The 21067-nt window shown below is 36.8% G+C and overlaps 3 protein-coding genes and 1 long non-coding RNA gene across 9 annotated transcripts in view; 1 reads left to right on the forward strand and 3 right to left on the reverse strand.

The window, feature by feature from the left end:
- brk (transcriptional repressor brinker) overlaps window positions 1-6507 on the reverse strand; it is a 15760-nt gene extending 9253 nt beyond the window's left edge. For both annotated transcript variants that reach the window (XM_087351360.1, XM_087351361.1), the window contains exon 1: window positions 3582-6507. In XM_087351360.1, the coding sequence (XP_087207486.1) occupies window positions 3597-5216 (1620 nt within the window). In that variant the 5' untranslated portion in view covers window positions 5217-6507 and the 3' untranslated portion in view covers window positions 3582-3596. The remainder of the gene's footprint in view (window positions 1-3581) is intronic.
- Window positions 6508-10262: 3755 nt separating this feature from the next.
- Window positions 10263-14335, forward strand: LOC147875088 (uncharacterized). Its single transcript, XR_015535849.1, has 2 exons — window positions 10263-10823; window positions 11580-14335. It is a non-coding gene; the product is annotated as an uncharacterized LOC147875088 (long non-coding RNA).
- Window positions 11507-14944, reverse strand: Trmt6 (tRNA methyltransferase 6 non-catalytic subunit). The gene is made up of 2 exons (XM_087351383.1): window positions 14697-14944; window positions 11507-13086 (listed from the first exon to the last, which is right to left on the reverse strand). Exons 1-2 carry the CDS (start codon window positions 14717-14719, stop codon window positions 11595-11597), a joined length of 1515 nt encoding a protein of 504 aa, XP_087207509.1. The 5' UTR covers window positions 14720-14944; the 3' UTR covers window positions 11507-11594.
- LOC110838438 (tRNA methyltransferase 6 non-catalytic subunit) lies at window positions 12944-20943 on the reverse strand. 5 transcript variants are annotated; one of them, XM_022081631.2, is made up of 8 exons: window positions 20690-20934; window positions 20464-20500; window positions 19758-20006; window positions 18631-18831; window positions 18125-18273; window positions 17196-17358; window positions 16536-16651; window positions 12944-13086 (listed from the first exon to the last, which is right to left on the reverse strand). In XM_022081631.2, the coding sequence occupies exons 1-7, from the start codon at window positions 20758-20760 to the stop codon at window positions 16544-16546; spliced, it is 978 nt and encodes a 325-aa protein (XP_021937323.2). In that variant the 5' UTR covers window positions 20761-20934; the 3' UTR covers window positions 12944-13086; window positions 16536-16543. The 5 variants fall into 5 exon arrangements, with proteins under 5 accessions (XP_021937323.2, XP_021937324.2, XP_021937322.2 ...); XM_022081632.2 differs by lacking the exon at window positions 12944-13086 and adding an exon at window positions 15061-15861 and having other exon boundaries at window positions 20849-20943; XM_022081630.2 differs by lacking the exon at window positions 12944-13086 and adding an exon at window positions 15061-15805.
- Between the last annotated feature and the right edge of the window lie 124 nt (window positions 20944-21067).

Below are 21067 nucleotides of genomic sequence, written 5' to 3' on the forward strand. Positions count from 1 at the left end.
AGTAATCAGTGTAATAATCAGAATATTTAATAATTTGTTCCTAGTTTTCAGCACTCCACTTTCTAAATGGTTTGCTAGACATACCAATATTAATTCTTTCACAGAAATACACAACCGATATTTATAAGTGATTTCATCCTACACAAATAAACTGTACATATGAAACTCTGTAATGTCATGGATTACATTTCTTTACTTATTATAATTCCAAATTTTTATAACCCATCTATTTTGAGGATTTGTAATTTATTATTTGTTTTACATATCTTACACTATACCAATCTTCACACATGAGACTGAGTTGTCTTGTACCTTCCATCCTCTTACTGAGTTAAAACTGTTTAATATTTCTCATGTTGCTAGAGTATTTTAAGCTACATTACATAAAGGCTTTCACAAGAAATGATCTTCTCGAGAAAAATTCTTCTGATTGGTCAATTTCTGCAACTTCTTTTTAAAAATATGAATATGAAACAGGATACTTTCCTATATGCTTAAAATTATCAACACCTGCACATGGTCTCAAAGTCTCAAGAGAATGAAAACCATAGATTATTACAGTTTACCTTGTTACAATATTAAAATCATCTAACTAATTAAGAATATTATATTAAACAACTGTACGAACTCCAATATCCAGAACACATCATTGTATGAATGAATGAGGCTGATGAGCACAAAATTTCCCATTAACCATGGCAACAGACACCAATTTTGTTAAACATACCTGGTATACAGTCATTAAATTACATATTCTCAAGATCTGTGATTTTTGGGATCAGTTCTTATAAATAGCAATTACAATTACATACAGCATAGTAAAAACAAGAACATGTTGAACAATTTCTCAGAGACAAAGCACCGTGGCACAAATTTTATTATACATATACATCAGTGGTTCCAAAGTTTTCTGTACTAACCATCCTGATCATTAGACATACACTTGATGCAAAAACTATAATGATATAACAATAGTATAAATAAAGAAATAATCACAATGAAATTATATTTTCCATGTTAGTAATGACAAACTTTGGTTTGTAAAGTAAAGTAAAGCTATCCCTCTACGTGCCATGTAAGTGTTCATGGCAAGAGGTACAGTTCCTACTCATTCTTAACCTTGGCACCAGATAGGGGTGAGTGGTCATTATTACACCCCAGCCACACTTTACCCCTGGGGAAAAAACCACCAGAACCCATTGGACACGAGGCTGGGTAGGCCCTAGAGCCAGTCTCGATGCAGAGGCTAGAAGAAAATCCTCTGCCTGTGTCGGATATTGAACCCTGATCATCAAGCCCTCAGCCACTATACTGACTAAGGTACCTAGCTCTATGACAAAGCTTGGTTTGTAAATTTTGTAAATCAGTAGTAGGATAAAATTATTTAATTTGTACATTTCACTGGGATAAATAAATAAGGTATTAACAGAAAGAAAATATGGACCAGTGGCAATGAACTTCACAAAAGTATAATGAACAGCAAATTGATAAAAATTAACAATAAAGTGAATTTTCTTAGTGACCCAATGCATACAGCACAACTATTACTGGTTGTTTGTACTGTATAAAAGAACACAACTGGAATATTTCACACTGCCACAAATTAGAGCATTTCATTTGTACATACCCATGAAGTCAAATTTAGTATTTGAGGATCAGTATTCCACAAAATAAAAGGAAAGTGACATAAAACACTTTTATGTCCAAACCTTTTGCCTGAAACATTTTTCTATCTAGTCAGTATTCATCATGCTAAAAAGTTATCCATATTGTGGACTGTAATCTTCTAGGTTGGGATGCCATGCACTCTTCTACATGGTTACTGTTTTGGAAGAACGTATGACCTCTATCTTCATGGTGGACAATGAAGGCAATATGCTCCTTCAAAACAATGGTAACCATCTACAAGACTACATAGTACCACAAACCAGAAAATGCAAGATTAATTATATGCAGTTCATATTGTCCAATTTAGGCCAAAATTACTCTTACATTTAAATTCTGTTCAGGGCCTGCACCTTTAAAATATAGAGCAAACCACTTAATGTTTTTAGACTAGTTCTGTATTGTATACATCATTTCACTTGGAATCTGGGAGGGAACAAGTTTAGTATGACACACACTGCACACAATCTCAGTACTACCAACTAAAATAAAATTTCTGTTGTGCATGAATGCAGTAGGCATTGATGCAGAGAATGTTCTGTGACCAGCAAAGACCTGCTTTGCAGTCTGACTGCATAAACCAATATTAATTAAGCAGAACCAAAATAACTACTTTTGAGTGCAGACACCATGGAAACTGACACAGACAATACCACAGCTTGGATACCGCTATACACAATTCTGTACATCCCCGCAAGTAACACTTTTAAACCTATACAGTACAAATTCTATACAACAGTCTTAAAGACTTCAAAAATAGTGTAATCCAGTGAATCTGATAAATATCTGTTAGTATTTAATGCATTACTTAAAATAGCCTCCAAACATTACATATTTATTAAGGCACTGTAGATTCACCATCGTAAATATATATGCTACATAATCAGAACGAACCTAAAATTCAACCTGAAGGCCACATGCACATCAGTCCAAACATTCCTATGCCCATTAAATGTAGACTCATTAGGCTTCTCATGACATAGAAGTATAATCTCACATTTAATCAACCCTCAAAAATATCATTCATACATAAATATAAACACCTGGTTAGAAAGAGTAAGCATCCAAAGAATGAACTACTCAGTAGGGCTAAAATCAATTAAAATCACTAATCAATGAACTACTTGTCAATCAATTAAATAATTAGCCAATAAAAGAATCTGTTCATACAAGTACATGACACAATGCTACCTAATTTGTTCAATGAACAATAAGTGATCTGAAGTTTTATATCGGAAAATTTGTGACTCACAGTGTTTTCTGGAAAGGTAACAAATTTTCAGAGTTCTTGGCACCACAGGTTTGAAAATTATAATAATGAGGAGTAAACCAGAATACTGAAATATATATATATATATATATATATATATACCATCAGCACTGTGGGCAAAAAACAGCTTGGGTACTGCCTTATAGATATTCCACTATATAAACTTCATACAGTTGGGGTCATTCATTAACATGACCCAGCTTTCAGTTACCATCAGGCAGGAATTTTGTTTTCTGCCTGTATTAGGGTATTTAGGGTTGTTTTTTCAAAAGTTGTTATAAAGTATATAATACCACAAGTTTCCATTCTTTTTTCTTTGTCTCTTTCAGCTACTTAACAATACTTTATCAACAGCACAGCTAATATCAAATGCTTCTCTATGTAATTGTTTTTTAAGATTAATGAATCACCCTGTATAAGCAATGTTACATCCAGCATAAGTGATTAGGAATCTTGTAAATCAGTAAAAAATAATTTCAGTATTGTACAGGTATTTCTTCATACAAAATGTCATAAGACTTCAGGTTCTAATTTCTATTATACAAATAGATTTTTTCCATAAAATCATAAATAATTTTGAGGGCTGATTATAAATTATCCATAAAAATACAGTAAATTTCTTAACAAGACTACTTAATACAAATACCTGAATTGTTTAATTTCACCTAAACATATTGAATACGTGTGCACTAGTACTCCTCTGACGCAGCTGAGTTTCTTGCTGGAGCCACTTCTGAATCTGACGTCGATGGACACCAAACTTGCTGGCAACAGCACGTTGGTTTCCATGACAATCACTATTGCCATGGTAACAGTCTAGGGCATCCAATTTAAAGTCTAATGGATATGTATGTCTTCGTATCTTACATTCACCAACCAGCCCTCGGCAGAGATTCAGCATATGATGCAAACCACCAAATGTTGGCACCGGAGCAAATGATCCAATAGAAAGAGGCTGAGATGGCAGTATAAATGGAGGGGGTGTCACTGAGGGTTCCCTGTTGGAGTGAAAAAGTACGGGTCCTGTGCTCAGTTCCTGCCTAATTTTATCAATTGAACTTGTTACTTCAGGGTGACTCAACTTTGGACTTTCTTCAATGAATTCCTTCTCTCGCCCTTCCACTTTCACAAGACAAAGTGCAGTTTCCTGTACATCTGGCTGTACAGGGATGTACATTTTGTCCATGCTAGATGTCACATCAGTATTTTCATAAGGCATATATTCCTTGTGTTGTAATACAACCATGTCTGTAGCCCATTTCTTAAATTGTGGCACTTCAATAACAGGCTCTGCTTTCCTCTTCTTGTTTGACAAGTCCCAACACTGGTCTTCCAGGCTTTCTGGGTGCTGGGACTGGTTAAAATTTACCCTTGCTTCAATAGGTTGGTCATTTTCTTCTGCTCGTTTTCCCTCTTCTGAATCTAGCAACCTCCCTAACCTCTGTCTATAGAGACCACCTCGAAATGCTGCTTCACCTCGAAGCTCCGGTTCTTGCCCAAGCCACTTTTGGACCTGACGACGGTTAATTCCAAACTTCCTTGCTGTGGCTCTTTGATTTCCATGGCAAGATCTATCAGAATGGAATGCATTTAAAACCTCAAGTTTAAACTGAAGAGAAAATGAACGTCTTCTACTGAGGGTAGCACAAGTGAAATCCAATGCTTGTTCCGTTTCTGGGTTCGACGCATTCATTTCATCCATATCGTCTTCCTCCCAGATTTCTTCCTCTTTTACCCTAACCGCTTCTTCAGATTTAGAAACCTCAACTCTAACACTGGGAAATAAACTTACTCTCACCCCTTTTTGTTCAGTTTGTGGCTCGGAAACTTCGACTTTGATACGAGGGAACAAAGTCACTCGCGTAGGATGATTGGTCTTCTCACTACAAGGAACAGAACTTTGTTGGCACGTTGCCTGCCGACTTTCCCCAGCACTGTCGTCGCGCTGTCTGGCAGCATCGGCACAGAGGTTCAAGGCCGTCAGCTCGGGAACAGCAGCAGGAGCAACTTCAACTGCCGTGCGCAAGGAAGCCTCCACTTGAAGCCATTTCTGGATCTGACGCCTATGTATACCATATTTTCTGGCTGTGGCTCGTTGATTTCCACGGCAATCCGCATCTTTTCGATACGAATCCAAAACTTGGAGCTTAAACTGTGGGGCGAATATTCGCCGTGAACCCATAATTTTCCCCTCTCCACAACGACCTGAACGAACTGATGTTGACCTCTCATCTGATTCTTTAGACCGCGTGTGCACACTCCAGTCCAGCCCTGGGGCCATAGCACCGAAGAAAATAATTGCGACGCAGTCATATAACAAAACCAACAGCGGCGATTTCAACACTCAACTAACAAGCTCTCTCCTTCTTGCGACTTGCCGCTAGCGTTCCCTTCCCCCCCCTACGCCCCGAACCCATTCTTGGCTAGATAAAGCATCGGGCGCCCTCCCCGCTCCCCGAGACCCAAAGTTGTCAGCCAGCCTGCTGAGCGGGAAGCATCCAACATCTGGCGCCATTTTGTTGGAACGAACAAACCTATGAGAAATATTTAAATCGAAACGCAATACTTGCAACCGAAAACAAATGTTAATATTGCGGTTGAACAAAATATTCGTTATAATAAGTATTTTAAATACACAAGAATATCAAAATATTAGAAAAATTGTGTGTTCTTCTCCATTATTGACGTGTGCTTTGAAGCGCAATGTTCACAATTACAGCTATATTTTTCATAGCACCTAAAGTGTCATGGCAGCGATTCATTGCGAGACAAGGGAAACAAAAAAGAAACTGGTTTTTAACTCCACGTTGCCACATTTACCGGAATAAAATTAATCACTGACACTGTGAAGGAATACATAAAACAAAGTGTAACACCATTACCATTTTTGTGAACAACACTGGGAAACACAAACCGGAAATTATAATACGATCATACAGTAAATGTCTACGTTATCAGAATTCGAGTAGGCAAGGCAGTTTCCTTTGGCCTTGAACCACCGACAACAGCTGGCCAGACATGTGGCAATGATACATCCTACCCGCTCTGACCAGCCCAGACAGGGTGACGCCAAGCTCGTTCTACTCAAGAAACTGGCGCGCGCAAATTCTCATGAACCGAGCATACGTTACACGTCAGCTTTCAAGATAGGAACACGCAAAAATCAAACAGTTTGTAATTGCAGATGGAATTAAACGCAAAACTATGGTGGACCAATAACAGTTTAATTACTCTTTGGTACTTATGAAACAAAGTAATGGATGGATATAGTTGCATTTATTTCTGAAATCTGTTATAAACAAAAGATTTTTAGAAAATGAAAAACCTTAAATCGCCTTCAATGTACAAATACAAACTGGTTCCATTATGAGCACTGCTATGAAACAAATGCCATGCACTCAGTAAATCAAGTTAAATTCAATAAGTAAGGTTTAAAACCAATCCAAATCATATCAAATGTTTAATTCCAGTTCCATACACTCTCAATATGGTTTTGGAATTATTCAACTTTCCTTAGTTTGTCCAAACTAAGTGAGGCTGCTAATCCGGTCAATGACCGCCCCCCCCCCCCCCACACACACACATACACACACAAATCCAAGAGTCGCTGCACAAAAACCTGGCCACCATACAATTTGTCCTTTCCGTCGTTGGATTGCACGGTAGTTATGCGACAAAGTTACTAAATATGTTGTTACCCCACAGCACACATCTCCAGCTGGTACATTCAGAGTTTTACCTCGATGAAGTAAAAGTGAAATTTAGCATGGTATTACATGTATTAAACATCGCAATAAATACACCCCTAATAAAAATTACACGTTCTTCATGTTTCCTTCCTGCCCTCAAACGAAAGTCACTGATCTGTTAAGGTGCAAATATAACGTTCCTCTTCACTGGTTTATTGTAGAAGAGCTTTGACATAAAATCCAGAAAACAAACAGTAAGAGTTCCTAAGTCATATATTGTTTTGAAGATCTATGTAGTCGGCAAATTATGTCGTACACCTAAAGTAACTAAAAACAAGAGGAAAAGGTTTTATAGCACTATTTGGAAGCTGAGGTGGCTTTTAACATAATCAGGTCTTCATTCGCCTTCACGTAACACTAACCTGCTTGAATACAATGAACAATATTTATCCCTGGTTCTTCTGATTAAATGTTAAAATTATATTTTGGAACATGTCAAAACTAGATATAACAGTAAAACTTTGTATTGGGTATTTGCAATTATTAGCACAGCCACAGCACACAAATTTCTGTCGACATTAGTTCACTGAATAACATACACAGGACTTCCCTATAGGAACTGTTATATTTGTGATTAAGGATTATATTTAAAACGCACAGGAACTTCTACTGTATAAAACCATTTTTCGGCTGGTGAACTTTACCACTGCCGTGGTCATAGTGGACCTATCTGGTTAATGCAATGTGGTGTGTGTGTGGGGGTTGTGTATTCCGTAGATATCGGGCTGTTGTAGAATTGGACTGGTGGTCTTTCGTGGATGTTAATTTGATGATGACGATGAGGATGTCTTGTATCTTGTCTGGTGGGAGGTTTTACACTGTACAATCTGTCAGATCTCCTATATTTAAAAGAAGGTTGTGTAGGGCTTATGGTACAGACTGACCATGCTTCGAGCAGTGAAACACCATTCGTAATGTCCCTAAAACGGGGAACGTTGACTGCAGGTACTAGGCAGTCGTGATTGGCATTTCGTTCAGCCACTCTACCTTCCATCTAGTTTACGCATGTCTATGGCTTTATGATGAAATACATCTGTTCCCGGACATATACTGTATTACAGTGATAGACATTGTGCCAAAACCTGGTGTGAACGGTTAATGCAGCGAGGTTTAGGATATGCAGCACAACAGTGTGCGTGTGTAGTCATATTTTAAAACCGGCTGTTAACGCCTTTTATGACGTAACACACCCCACAACGCCCATAACTTCCACTCCCATAATGTGTTGGAACAGAACTCAGCTGCGTCCAAATCCGTCACTTGATGCGCACACACACACGTAAGTGTACCGATCGTACACCAGGTGACACCAGAAACATAAGGAACACAGCGCCATCTGTTATAAGTTTTCGTAACTACAAGAAACTGTTATTGTTATTACAGTAAAACCCCTCAAGTTGGACACTCCTTTATATTGGACACTTTTAATTGCAACCGGCGAATATCCTACAATTTTACATGTCCACAATACCCTATAATCTTGAACACCCCTTTATCCTGGAACTTGAAACCCCTTTTGTTGTAATTTGGACAGATTCATGTACTTAACTTTGATGCTTTTCAGGGAAACTTTTTCAATTACATATTTTGTTATTTTGAATTTCTGACTGTTGAATGCCTCCTCTCTGGAGGATTATCTTATGGACATTGAATCCATCATTGGAATGCACTGCAAGTGTTTTGGGAGTGGGCTTTGAAAGATTATTATTAATACTATTGTCATTAATTCTTAATTCAAGTAAGACTACAGTAGTTAGTGTATGTAAGTAAATAGATTATATATTGTCATTAGACAACAATCTGATTTTTCTCTTTCCCTCTATCTTGGACACCTCTGTAAGTGTGACACATTTTCGTGGAACCCCAAGTGTCAGAGAGGTTTTACTGTATTATTTAAATAAAAAAATGTTCGGTTTCTTGTGGTTGTGGAAATCAACTTTGGGTTAAAAAGGGGGGAGAAATTTCTTGACTAGCTGAGCTACCTTCCTACAATAGGTTCTGCACTATGGCATTTGTAAATAAAATGTGGTCATTGTACAAGAAACTGGGTTGTCCTGCAACTTCTGCTTAGCTAGGAATCTTCCTCTGGAATTAGCCTTCAGCATGGAATTGTTTCAATACCAGTTTATCCAAAGAATCCATAACATATTATAAAATTCAATCACAGACAAAAGGAAATAGGAGCCAGTGTACCACATCTAAATAAAAATTAACTTCTGGGAGTTGTTTACAACTATATGTAATTTTAATGATACCTATTGTGCCTTTTATTCAACTGCATGTCTGGTTTTGTTTTGTAAAACATCTTCTAAAATACAAATTAATAAGGTGGATACATGAATATACATGTTTTGTATACTATGTAATGTCGTTTTACTAATGTGACAAAATTTGTTACTAGTCTGGGTGTACAGGTCAACTTTGAAGCATTCCAGACCTTGGCAGGTTTTATCCGTGAGGTAAATATCTATTACATAGGATTTTGGGTAGCCTCCTCAGGCATTCTGGTTGCTAACAGAAGTATATTTGAAACTAATGTTCTTGGTGAAAATTTTGACTGTGATCTTCTAAACTGTGATCCCATACAGTCTTCTAGGAGGTTACCAATGTTAGTAACCATATTCAAGAATGTTGCATTACAGCTCAAAAGACTGCAAGTGGCAAGCAGGTAATATGTTATAAAAGCCAGGAATCAAACCCTATCAATGCTGGAGTTTATAAAATATATAATTATCATAAATATACTAGTCTTGCATAAGGCCAATTATTAGACGCAATCAACTGTTTTCTGAAATTTATGGTGCTTCAATTTATGATGCCATAGTAACACGTAAGTTACTGATACTCCTGCAATAACCAAGGTCCAATTGACTTAATGTCTAACATTTTATACAATGACTAAAATAGGGATGGTTTATATTACCATACAACGCGTCACAATGGGCGTAATTTCAATAAACCTTGTAAATGTTAAATGTTCATGCCAAGAAAAGATAAACTACAGTTGCAAGTCCCAGAGTGGAATCACCATATGCTACTGGGTGTTATTTTTTAAATATATCTATTTTATTTTATACGGACACACACGAAATAACTAAAGCCTCTAGTGCATGTCCACGGACAAAGTATGTAACGCTGCATAATATCCTGCGGACACTTGTCACTTTTTCATACGATTACGTCCTCACACGTTATTTAAAAATAGTGGTAAATACTAAAAAATTAATTGGTTACACAACGAATAAAAATATAATACTGTGATCTGTTTTGTTTTAGAGTCCATGTCAATGACACTAACCCCACAGGTAAACTGGTACAAGGTATATTGATAACTTGGTCAACATCGGAAAATAAACTACACTTAGAATCAAATAATGACACTCACTTTTCGCTTGCGTTTTGTTCTTCTATCCTTCCACCAGGTACTAACGAAAAATTGCAGTACGAATTACCTTCTCACATTACCACCAAGGCTACACACAAATGCCGGTCGACATTGTCATGACCCACTCTAATTTCTTTGCATATGACTTTCGTCACGAAGCCAAACTGCAACCACATAATCTATCTACCAACCTAAACGGACAAAACTGTACACATTCATAACGAAATGTGCACGAATGGGAATTTCCGGCAGCAAACTTATGACAAACACCAAAGGGTAATCTTGAACTACGAAGAAATTGCACAGAATGTTGATTACAGTCTTCTGAGTTGTGACGCCAGTAGTCTTGGACGTGATTACAAACGTTTTGGAGAAACGCATCGCTTCCATAAAAAGACGCCGCTTAACAAAACGCAAGACCTCAATCGACACTTTCACTGAACCTCAAATATAAGCTTTTACACAATGGATTTGACGCTGTACTGTTACAGAAGTTAAATACATAATTACATAATATATAATTCCGAGGCATTTCCATCAACGAACTTGTCAGCAAATGCGTTTGCCTACTTACGATAAAAATCACTGCCATGGCTCAACCGGACAAAAAGTATTCCTCATTTATGTCGATGACAGCCCCCCACTTCACCTCACATCAACTTCCAACATTACTAGATTAGATACTGACAACAATCCTTCAAACTTCCAAACCCTACACTTCAAATCTCAGAAGCATATTATTCCTCAGTTCAAGGTAAATGTAGAAAAAGTACTCAAACTGTCCCATCCTAATTACTTCATTATCATCCTGCAACTTCACATAATGAAGCAGTTACATATTATTTTTTAGTGACTGCCAATAATATCCACACAAGGAAAGTTATGTCTATATGTCTATACATCTATGATGTTAAGGAGTAACAACAGACTTAAATTTACTAAAGCTTTAGAGCTATACCACCTCTCCACCTTAGGACCTACATGGCATGTGGCAGGACAGCTTCTCCTTTAAAACTGCTAACATTTTCTTGTGATTCTGAAAATGCCAATGTACCAAAACTCAATGGGCTACTGGTAGATAATATTCCACAAAAAACTTAAATCTCAACAAGTCATTAAGTATATCTCGTCTTTCGTTGTGTCCATGAAAAAGCTTGCTAACAGAAAACAGTGACACATGATCTGAAGCTTTCACGACGATTAAGTATAATAAATTCTTCTTGGGTTACCAGCTACGTAAGTTGACAAGGACAAAGACGGTTCTTGAAACGTTGGTGTTTTCTTAATTAAGCCACCTAACATGGCTGGTAGCCCAAGGAGAATTTATTATAGTAAACAATGAGTTACTGTTTTACCATTATAAGAGGTAGCATAGTAAACACATAAATTAGTATACAATACAAAAAAGGACATGATAATAATTGTAGACTTTGGATATTTTCTTTTCAGAAAATGCATAATTTCCACATTCTTTCACTTTATTAAATAATGAATAAAAATTCTGTTGCAGCCATTTACAACAGCATTACTGCAGTGATGAACCTGATTCCTGTGTATTGGTGCTACATTCCACAACTATCCCAGTCAAAAGATATCCTCCACTCCCACTCATCAAGATGTCTGGGTGTGTGCGGCTTGGCAGGATCTGATGAGAGCGAAGCCATGTCTCTGTTACTCGAAGTCCAACAGTATTGTTCTTTCTCTTAAGTTGTATGTATATTTCCAAAAGTGGTTCTCGATATGGGCAAAATATAATAAATGGTCTTGAAGGAGCAACATATGGCAACAAAGCAGTCAAAATGTTGGAAGGGTGTTCACGAGAAATTATTACTAGGCCATCTGCTTTGGATGGCCTGAGAAAGTCAGCTGCCTTCTCAGTTTCTAGCTCCCACCGTGGCTTCTTTGACATGCTTTCACCTGGGTCAGAATGCTTCCTCTTTCTTTCATGAACTACATTTAAAGTTATTTCCTTTTCCTCCACAAACTCCTTATCATCCTTCTTCAAAGAATCGCATACCAATCTACCACTTCCAGAACCTTTTTCAGTTATAACATTTTCCTTTGTATCAATTACATCATTTGAAGAATTTTCCTCATTCTTTATTGCTTTATTGTCACTTTCAGATTCTGATAAAAAGCTCTCATTAATTACACTTTCTTTCTTGTTCACTTCAACATTGTTTTCATCTGATGCAGAATTTTCTTGAAGCTTTCGAAGGAGACTATATATATTAACACTAATAAGACAAGACATTTTGTCATTGTCATAATTCATTGCAAGGATTGCTTGTTTCTGAGGCAAATTTCCAGGATGGATATGGACAAGTTGTCCACCAATATTGATGTTGTTCAACATGGCAGCTGCTACAAGCCCTTGGCATCCACTCTCATACACCATGTATGTACCATGGGTATGTATGCCAACAATGGTCAAAATCTGTGATAACGTATCCATGCGAAGACCCATGATCTTCAATGGATCTGTACGGTACATGACCTCAGTTATAAGTCTTATAGTTGGCCATCGGATTGTTATATACTCAAAGTATTTTTTCTCTTTCTTTTTTAAGTACTTCTCTTGTGAGTACTCTGTCTTGTCCCGAAATGTTTTGCTGTTCTCAATCAACTGTCCAACAATAGCTTGTCCAGACATACCACTGGTACGCAAGCTCACTATCTCTTCTGTAGATAGCAACTGAGATCTGCCATCATCAAATATATTTCTGTTATCTGATCCACATGACACATCCTTTTTTAATTGTTCTGCTAGGGATTCATAGTTATCACATTCTTTCAGCACAAAAACACGTTTTCCATTCTTCTTTGGTATCATTTTGTAAGTCTTCCATACAGGTCTGCCAATAATTGGTCCCAGTTCTAACTGATCTTTTCCCAACATTACAATACCCTTCAAAGTCACTTTATGCAGTTTAGTGTAATTCTGTCTCTGGATAACTATGTAATCACCCACTTTAACATTATTCTTTTCCATTTCATTGGCCATTCTTCTAGCAACACTGTAACAGAAAATATATATCATTAAACTATTCTCATATCCATTAACAGTATGTTAATTTAGAACAAGTTTGTGACAGAAAGATATACTGCAAGAACAAAAAGATACAAAATAAATATACCCGAAAAGAAGTTATTTTACAACTTCTAGAATGTCTTTCAAAATGATATGCCAAATTTTATTTTGAAGATCATTATTTTCTGAAAGTCAAGAGTCATTTTTTGCATGACTGCAAACACAAAGTACAACAGGTTTCTACTGCTATGCCAAGCATGCTTAAAAATGTTAATAACTTTCATAAAATTGTGCACACATCTTTACAAAATAACCTTTCTTATAACTGCAAATATTTATATCTATCATACCTGAAAGCATTTATTTATAATGAAACTGATAACTCAGGAATGGTAAACTTTTCTGAACAATAACTAGAGTAATTAATCATTGTTCACAAAGAATGCATAACTTCACACATTCTAGATGAAAGGATGTTTCTACGTGTAGGATTATGTCTACAACATTTTCAAGCCAGCCAAACTACCAAACTTGGTTATAAAAATAACCACTACAGATAATGGGCAATTTCAGGGAATATCTTATGATACTAGACCACTGTCACAAACCTTCTGAACCTTATCCACACTCAGCTACCCATGCTACTGGAATGCCACTAACTAGTGAACAGAGGTAGGGTTATTGTTAAAAAGATATTTAAGGTCTGTAAACTTTGTGCAAATTCTGTCTTGTTACAAACCTCTCTTAAAATATCATCAGATTATTCATGTACATACATTCAGCACAAATGAGTTTCTGGTGATCATTTACCTCTTCCAAAGCCCATCTTAAAATATACTCAGAATATAATTCATGTATCATGCACATAAGTACAGAATAAAAGAAGTGTATTCATTTTCTCTGTGGCATATCTGAATCAGCAGAATAATTTACAAAAACTGGGCCAGCAATTTATAAGACCTGGTATGGGTTTGTAACTTACCTTCTATTATGCAAGAATAGGCAGACTGAAACAGTACATATAGTTTATTCCTATTCCTGGAAACGGATATTACTCCACAAAAGCAAGTGCAAATCACAGCAAAATTAATTTGCATGTAGCACTGTGTTGAGGTTCTACTTAACACAAATTGTACATTCCTCGGTTTCGCTTATAATTCAGTACAAGTTTTTTGACATTATGTCACACTCTCGTTACTTCTGACGAATCCCCTCAAAGATACAGATTTTTATGCTAGAATTACATTATACAATAACTTACTTCAAATATGATCTACAAACTTGCGAAAAAATATTGTAACTTAACTCTGTAGCCTATGAAGACCAAAAAACCTGCCGAGTTACCAAAATTAAAAATCTCCTTAACCAGACTACACGACAGAGAATCTAAACACACAATACTATTACGACAAAAAACATGTTTTCACAAGCATTTCACTTCAAATGGTGCTTCTTTCTTCGAACGCCAAAATTATTAATTCAAACGAAATAACCGATGCATTAAACGCAACACATGACAATCATAACCTTAAAAGCATGGAACGCACATTGGCTTCTTACGTACAAATTAGCAACTTCGACATGTTAACTTCTCACCCACAATTTATGCTTTTATCCATAAACACTGTTATAGGTTCAGATTACACATTATGTCCAGGCATATGTCCATGATAACTAAAATATAGAATATAAAAATAAAGGACCATTAATAGTATAACACACTTCTTTCATTACGTAGTTCTCGTCACAACGGTTGGCTACTCCGCCAATTTGACACAATTTCCCACGCCATGCACAGGGCAGTGCTTTGCAAACTGTAATTTCTCCAATTCTTTAACGTATGTAAAACCTCACGCTTTATCTTGGGTTATTAGTTGGTCATTTACGAAATGAAGGGAATAAAATGATTTCCAATGGGTATATCCATACAACTACACTTTTTGTCCAACTATACACTATATATATTACCTGTTCATAATTTATTTCCTATTTACATTTTTTAAGCAGAATTTTCACACAAATGTTGTAATGTTTTAATATTATCTGTGCTTATATATCTTTTCTTTAAGGATTTCCATCACATAATATAGCAGTTACATTATCGTAAGTTCTTGTCAAATCAACAAACTTCTTTTATACTGCAATTTCCTTCTGTTCTTCAGTTAACTGTCCTAAAAAATATATTACCAATTATAAATGACCCCATCTATATCCTGATTGTTCCTTTGATTTTTGTTTACAAAGAGAATTTTACAATGTCCATACACTCTAGCTATACTCACTACAGAAATACTGTGCACTCTATCATCCTTTATGTTTTGCTGAAAAGTATGCTACTTTCAAATCTTCATCTTCCAGTATGTTTCTCCAGTTATATGTTTCTAAGAAGTTCATTGGTTCCATTTCAAATCAGTTCTGCTGGTATTCTACCTAGTCCATTCACATATTTTAGTGTTCTTTACACTTTAGCATCCCTCCCTAGGGACTGCAAGACCTTAATGTTGGTGGGAGGGTTCAGTCCCCTAATGACCCGAAGAGTAATGCTGGCCAGAACGTATGTTCCTGGTAGAGCCACCCATGCCGGTAAGGTCTGAGGAGAAGGGGCAAGCAAAGAAGCAGTCCGGCCAGCCTGGGGACCAAAGGAGGCAGCCCCTCCACCAGGTTCGGGCAGCTGAGCGGCTCAAAACCCACACTGCCTTAAATCTCTAATATGAAAGAAACTGATATAAAACAATACCGGCCTGATTCTCTGTTGATGACCCTAAGCATGAAAAAAAGAACAAGAATAAGGTTACATGGCAGAGATCTATTGAAAAGGAAGCAAGATCACATGGTAAAAGTTGGAAGGAAATTAAGGCACTCGCCAAAACCGAGTGAGGTGGAGGAGCTTTATATCAGCCCTATGTTCCCAATAGGAATAAAAGGAATTAACTAACTAACTAACTAACACTTTAGCATAAGTTACAGACCTGTTCATTTCTGTGTGTTGCATCTTTCAGTGTAGATCATACTGCCATCAACTGGCGGTCTTACAATCTACACGCTCTACCACAACTCAAGAACAGATGAACAAGTATTCATACTACAGACAGTTTCAAACTGAATTACAAAGTATCAAGATACACACGCTGGAGTTTCATTAATGGTTTCTATTATCACACCAAGTTGGCTGAACCACAGTGGAAAGATCTTAGGATCACATTAACACGGTGGCTCCTAAGAAATTTTTTCAGTTATCATTCATGTGCCGGCTAAGGTGTTAGAAATGCATTACTTCACTCTATAAAGACTGGGATTTCATGTAACAATACAGTCCTGTAACCCACCAGTGCCTCTCATGGTAGTAAAATTAATACCTGTGAGACCACTTATGACCTTCATAGTAGCCAATCTGTTAAAATGGAAACATACAGTTATTCATACTTTAATTCTCACCTGGCAAATCACATTGCTCCCTCAATTTCTTCGTTGGCTGGATGATTTAACGTGTTAATGACACGTTCAATGTTCACACTGTATACTGTGTGAGATGGAATCACATTACGATGAACCTAGCACACAAACATTACATATACTAGTAAACACAGTAATAATCAAATTACTGCCCTACCACTCAGTAATCTCAAATGTTTATTTACAATGTAATAAAAATTAAATTAATTCAATCCGTGGCGTAACAGCCCTCTTAGAGCCAAAGCCGACTAGCTTGACTGCTGGCCTCACGTTCACATGCCTAAGCAGAGGTGAACGATCATCCAACCAGATATAGGGTGATGTGTGGTCAGCATGACGAACCCCCAGCCATTGCTAGTTTCCATGACTGGATTACGCTACCTACTGTAGCTCCCCAATTTCCTCATGATGCTGGGTTGGCACCAGTCCCATACACTGGTCGAAAGCTCATGTGAAAAATTTCTTTTCCCCCCCGAGACTCGAACCAGCGTGCATTTCGTATCGCCGGTCTGAAGCATGATGCCCCAGACCGCGCAGCTAAGGCGCGGGACATTTACAATGTAATAACAATGCAATAATGTGAGTGTATAAATTATATAAGCAATAATGAGTTAAGAAATTAACACAGATAGTTATACTAACCTGGAGAGCTTCCAGGACTTGATAAGCATTAACTGGATATTGGACAATACTAGCAACATCACCACATGCTATTTCATAAGCTGCCTTCTGCTCTATTTCATCCAATGATAAGTTGTGTACTGGTGACTTCATCCTTCCAGCTTCATTTATGTTAGTCGACAAGCTTAAAGGCAAAACAAGTTATATAAATTAAGTTTCCCGCCATGCATATTTTCTGTCAGGAAGGAAAATGAATCATTGAAAATGATTTGCATTACAGGCATTTGGCATGTACAGCTGTGAAGGACTCCATTTTGTCATTTATTTGGTTATTTTATACCACATAACTGGAGACCCAGAAAACCACTGGGCATACAAGGTGCGATCAGAAAGTTTCAAGACTGTGTCAATAGAGGGCGAACCGGATGTAGTACGAGCGTTGTGTTCACTCCCAGGGGAACTACTTTGAGGGTGATGGATGAATTTAATACCTGAGATAAGTGTACGGGTTTTTATAGGCGCAGTCTGTAAACTTTCCGATCGCACCTCGTATGTTGTTCTTGTGGGTAGCATCTCTGTGTGAACATGTAAGTGGATACCACCAAACACACTTGGCCTAACAGCCCAGACAAAGAACACTGGCCTCTTTGCCACTGTAGTGAACCTAAAGGAGAGGCAACACTAAAAAGATTCTAAAAACTGTGGATATCCTGCTCCTCATGTTAGCTGAGAAAGTAGTTCTTCTTCTGCCTAAAGTTGTGTCCACACTTAAGGGATGACTTCTGCATGTAAGCCTCAACTGGCTCTACCTCCTATTCTTTCACTTCATGTACTCTCAAGAAAGTGATTACACTTGTTAATAGTGCAAGATCATTCAATATTACTTTGGGTTCTAGAACTATTCAGGAAATACTCTGTACTAGGGAGTTAAAACATGGATATGTATTTACCTCACTGCCACATCATCTATAATATTCATTGTGTTACAAAGCCATGGATTAGGTACTGCTGATCCCATGGCATATAAGAAATGATCTTCTCGCACTTTGTATCCTTTCCTTCGACCCAAAATAGCTGTCAGCACATTCTTCAAAAAATGCTGCATAACAACCAGAGATAAGTAAAATGTACACAGTAATTTCAGGATCATTAAGTTACTCTTTGTCCCACAAATTACTACTGCATTTAGCCATCCTTAAGATGACCCCATGACAGTGGGAATACAACAAAATTACTTCATAAGAACAGACATATTAAACATTTAAGTAGCTATTAAAATGAATATGATGACCCTGATGACGGAGGCAGTATGACCTCTGAAACGTTGGTTAACATCGACCAGACTACACTGCGCAACAACCCAGAAGACGGAAATCTTCATACTCACCGCTGTGAGAACCTCAAGTCTTACATAGCTATTAAAATGTAGGACATTCTTTAGTTACTTTGTTAATACCTGAACACCAACAACCAAGAGTTCTGCAGCATGTTCCTCTGCTCCATCAAGACCCACTTCCCAAGCAGACAGTATCATACGACCAAAAATAAGTGGCATGTCCGGTAAGAACAATTCTTGTGCACTGTAACGTAATGGTTCTTCATGTACATGTGGTGGCAGAGCATTTGGTGGAACAATATAGTCAGCAATATCTGCTGGCTGCAACACAATTACACAATATCATCTGAATATCCCCCACAACAACACAGTTACATATCAAACAATTGCACAGTGTGGGAAAGCAAGCAATGTCTTACAAGATGAACTGTACAAAGTGTACCGTAATATCAGTATTGTGCAAAATAAAAAGTGCACAGGCGCATTCGTTCAAATGCTCTTATGGGGGATACAAAGACATAATATAAGAAGTCTGTCTTCACTTATAAATATGGAAAGCAGGCTAAAATGTACTAGTATCTCAGTTACAAAAAATTAGTTAAACAGCTAACAACGAAATATGTTTAAATGTACGGAAATTAAGTATCATTCAGATGCTCAAATGTTGTAAAGCTTTATTATATTATATTAAAGTATTATGTATTAGAGAGGAGAAAATTTCCAATCATGGATAAAATGAAAGCCATGTATATAGTGAACAATGCTAATAAAACAAAATACCCTATGTTTTACCAACAACTGATAATTTTAATTATTTAGAAATCATGAAACCAGTATAGAGAAGTGCCTTTTGTTTATGTAGATGACAAAACAATGATTCAAGACTCACAGACATTGCTGCAATAAAACATACCACCAGTACAGCAACTATGTTATTACTATACAAATTTAGATTTCAGAAAGAAGTATGTATATGCAACTTTTTAGATTACATTACTTTTAAAGAATTCCATGAAGCAGAGTCCTTATTGAGAAGCTAATAGCTACTTAGCTGATCAAAAGTTTCTCCTGCTTTTACAGTTTCATTACCATGATCACAGAAAATGCCACTGGTCCCTGTACTGAGCCAGAAGAATCCATTCTACGCTCTTACACCCTATTTTGTTAAGATCCATTACAATACTGTCCCACCTACTGTACTTCAAAATTTTAACTTATTATTTCACACACACAAAGTAATAAAATACCTCAAAATTCCCTTTGTCAGATCTGCTCCTTTTCTTCACCTTAGTTCTTCTATTGGTTTTATCCTTCAAAGCACTGCTTGTACTTTTGGATGGTGAAAATGATGTTTTACTTGATACAGGAGGACGTGATGTAAATGAGGCAAGGCCCTGACATTTGTTGAACAGGCAGAGGAGGAATTCATTGTGCAGATGAATCTGCTCAGCTGTCATTAGTTTGCGAGACTCAGTATCAAATTCTTCTTTGGTGGACTATATTACATAAAGACAAAGTTGTTCATTGTAATTAGAACATAGGCACAAAGAAAATAGTACGGTTATAAATGGCAATTATAAATTATACCCTAAGAATATATCTGGAGAAAAAATAATAAAATTCATACACTTACAACTATTCCAAATAAAAGAAAGGACTAGACATAATAAACATGAGTTACTTATTAGTCAGGTAAATACACATACAAACATTAGAGCACAAAAGGTGTGGATATGTTCATTGTCCAAATGCTTAGTCAGCTAGTATTAATGCACTAGCATGTTACAAACTAATTGGCAATGTTACATAATGATATTAACATAAAAGAAGCTTCACAGAAAATATTAAAGTAGTGCACGCTTAAAAGGATATATATGCCAATTTCAACTACCTGCCGACACCAACTGTCATTCTTGAATAACAACATTAATCTTTAATTATGTGTTATATTACCTTTAACTGAAACCAAAGTTTCATCAACTGGAAGTAGCTGAAACAAAAAAATCATGAAGGGAAGTAAACTTGATGGCATTGCGAATTAAATGTAGCATGGATTATTCTCATATAATACAAATAAAGGGGCACAAACCTATGTGACATAGTTTGGATACACTGAGCACACATCCGTAATTCCTAACCTAAAACGTCCTGAACATCAAAATTTAAGTGAGAAACTTACTGTTTTGTGGTTTCACCCAGGGCAGCTTCCAACTTTTTACGAGCATTGTTTAAATCGTCACACCCGGACATCTTGTCAGTAAATTATACAGTTATGCAAAAATGACATATCCTGAAGTATAACCTACTAAAATCAAATGTAAGCTTTCTGTTGATATACCTTGAAATGCAATACCACCAACATCAATAATATAGAATCTCTGCATTCATTTCGATAAACAACCGTAAGTGGGTGAAAGCTGGTAAACAGTGATCAGTTCAGATGTTAATGTTGGTATAACTGTGGTTAAGATCAAGCGGCTGGCAGTCGCAGATCTAGAGCTATTCGAATGGAATATCCTCATAACCAAGCATAACTATAATTTAGCTACATTCCACA

Source organism: Zootermopsis nevadensis, unplaced genomic scaffold, assembly GCF_977971745.1.
Source record: "Zootermopsis nevadensis isolate Lab colony 2312 unplaced genomic scaffold, Znev_1.0 Znev_ptg000002l, whole genome shotgun sequence".
NCBI classification, from domain to species: Eukaryota; Metazoa; Arthropoda; class Insecta; order Blattodea; family Termopsidae; genus Zootermopsis; species Zootermopsis nevadensis.

Excerpts from the sequence above, each read along its gene's own strand:
- LOC110838438 (XM_022081631.2), bottom strand. The coding sequence starts at position 20,760 with ATGTCCGGGTGTGACGATTTAAACAATGCTCGTAAAAAGTTGGAAGCT. Across the intron at positions 18,274-18,630 it reads TCTTGGTTGTTGGTGTTCAG|CATTTTTTGAAGAATGTGCT; the intron begins GTATTAACAAAG and ends GTTGTTATGCAG. Across the intron at positions 16,652-17,195 it reads AAGTCCTGGAAGCTCTCCAG|GTTCATCGTAATGTGATTCC; the intron begins GTTAGTATAACT and ends TTTGTGTGCTAG.
- Trmt6 (XM_087351383.1), bottom strand. The coding sequence starts at position 14,719 with ATGGATAAAAGCATAAATTGTGG. Across the intron at positions 13,087-14,696 it reads GATAAAAGCATAAATTGTGG|TGTTGCTAGAAGAATGGCCA; the intron begins GTGAGAAGTTAA and ends TTTCTGTTACAG.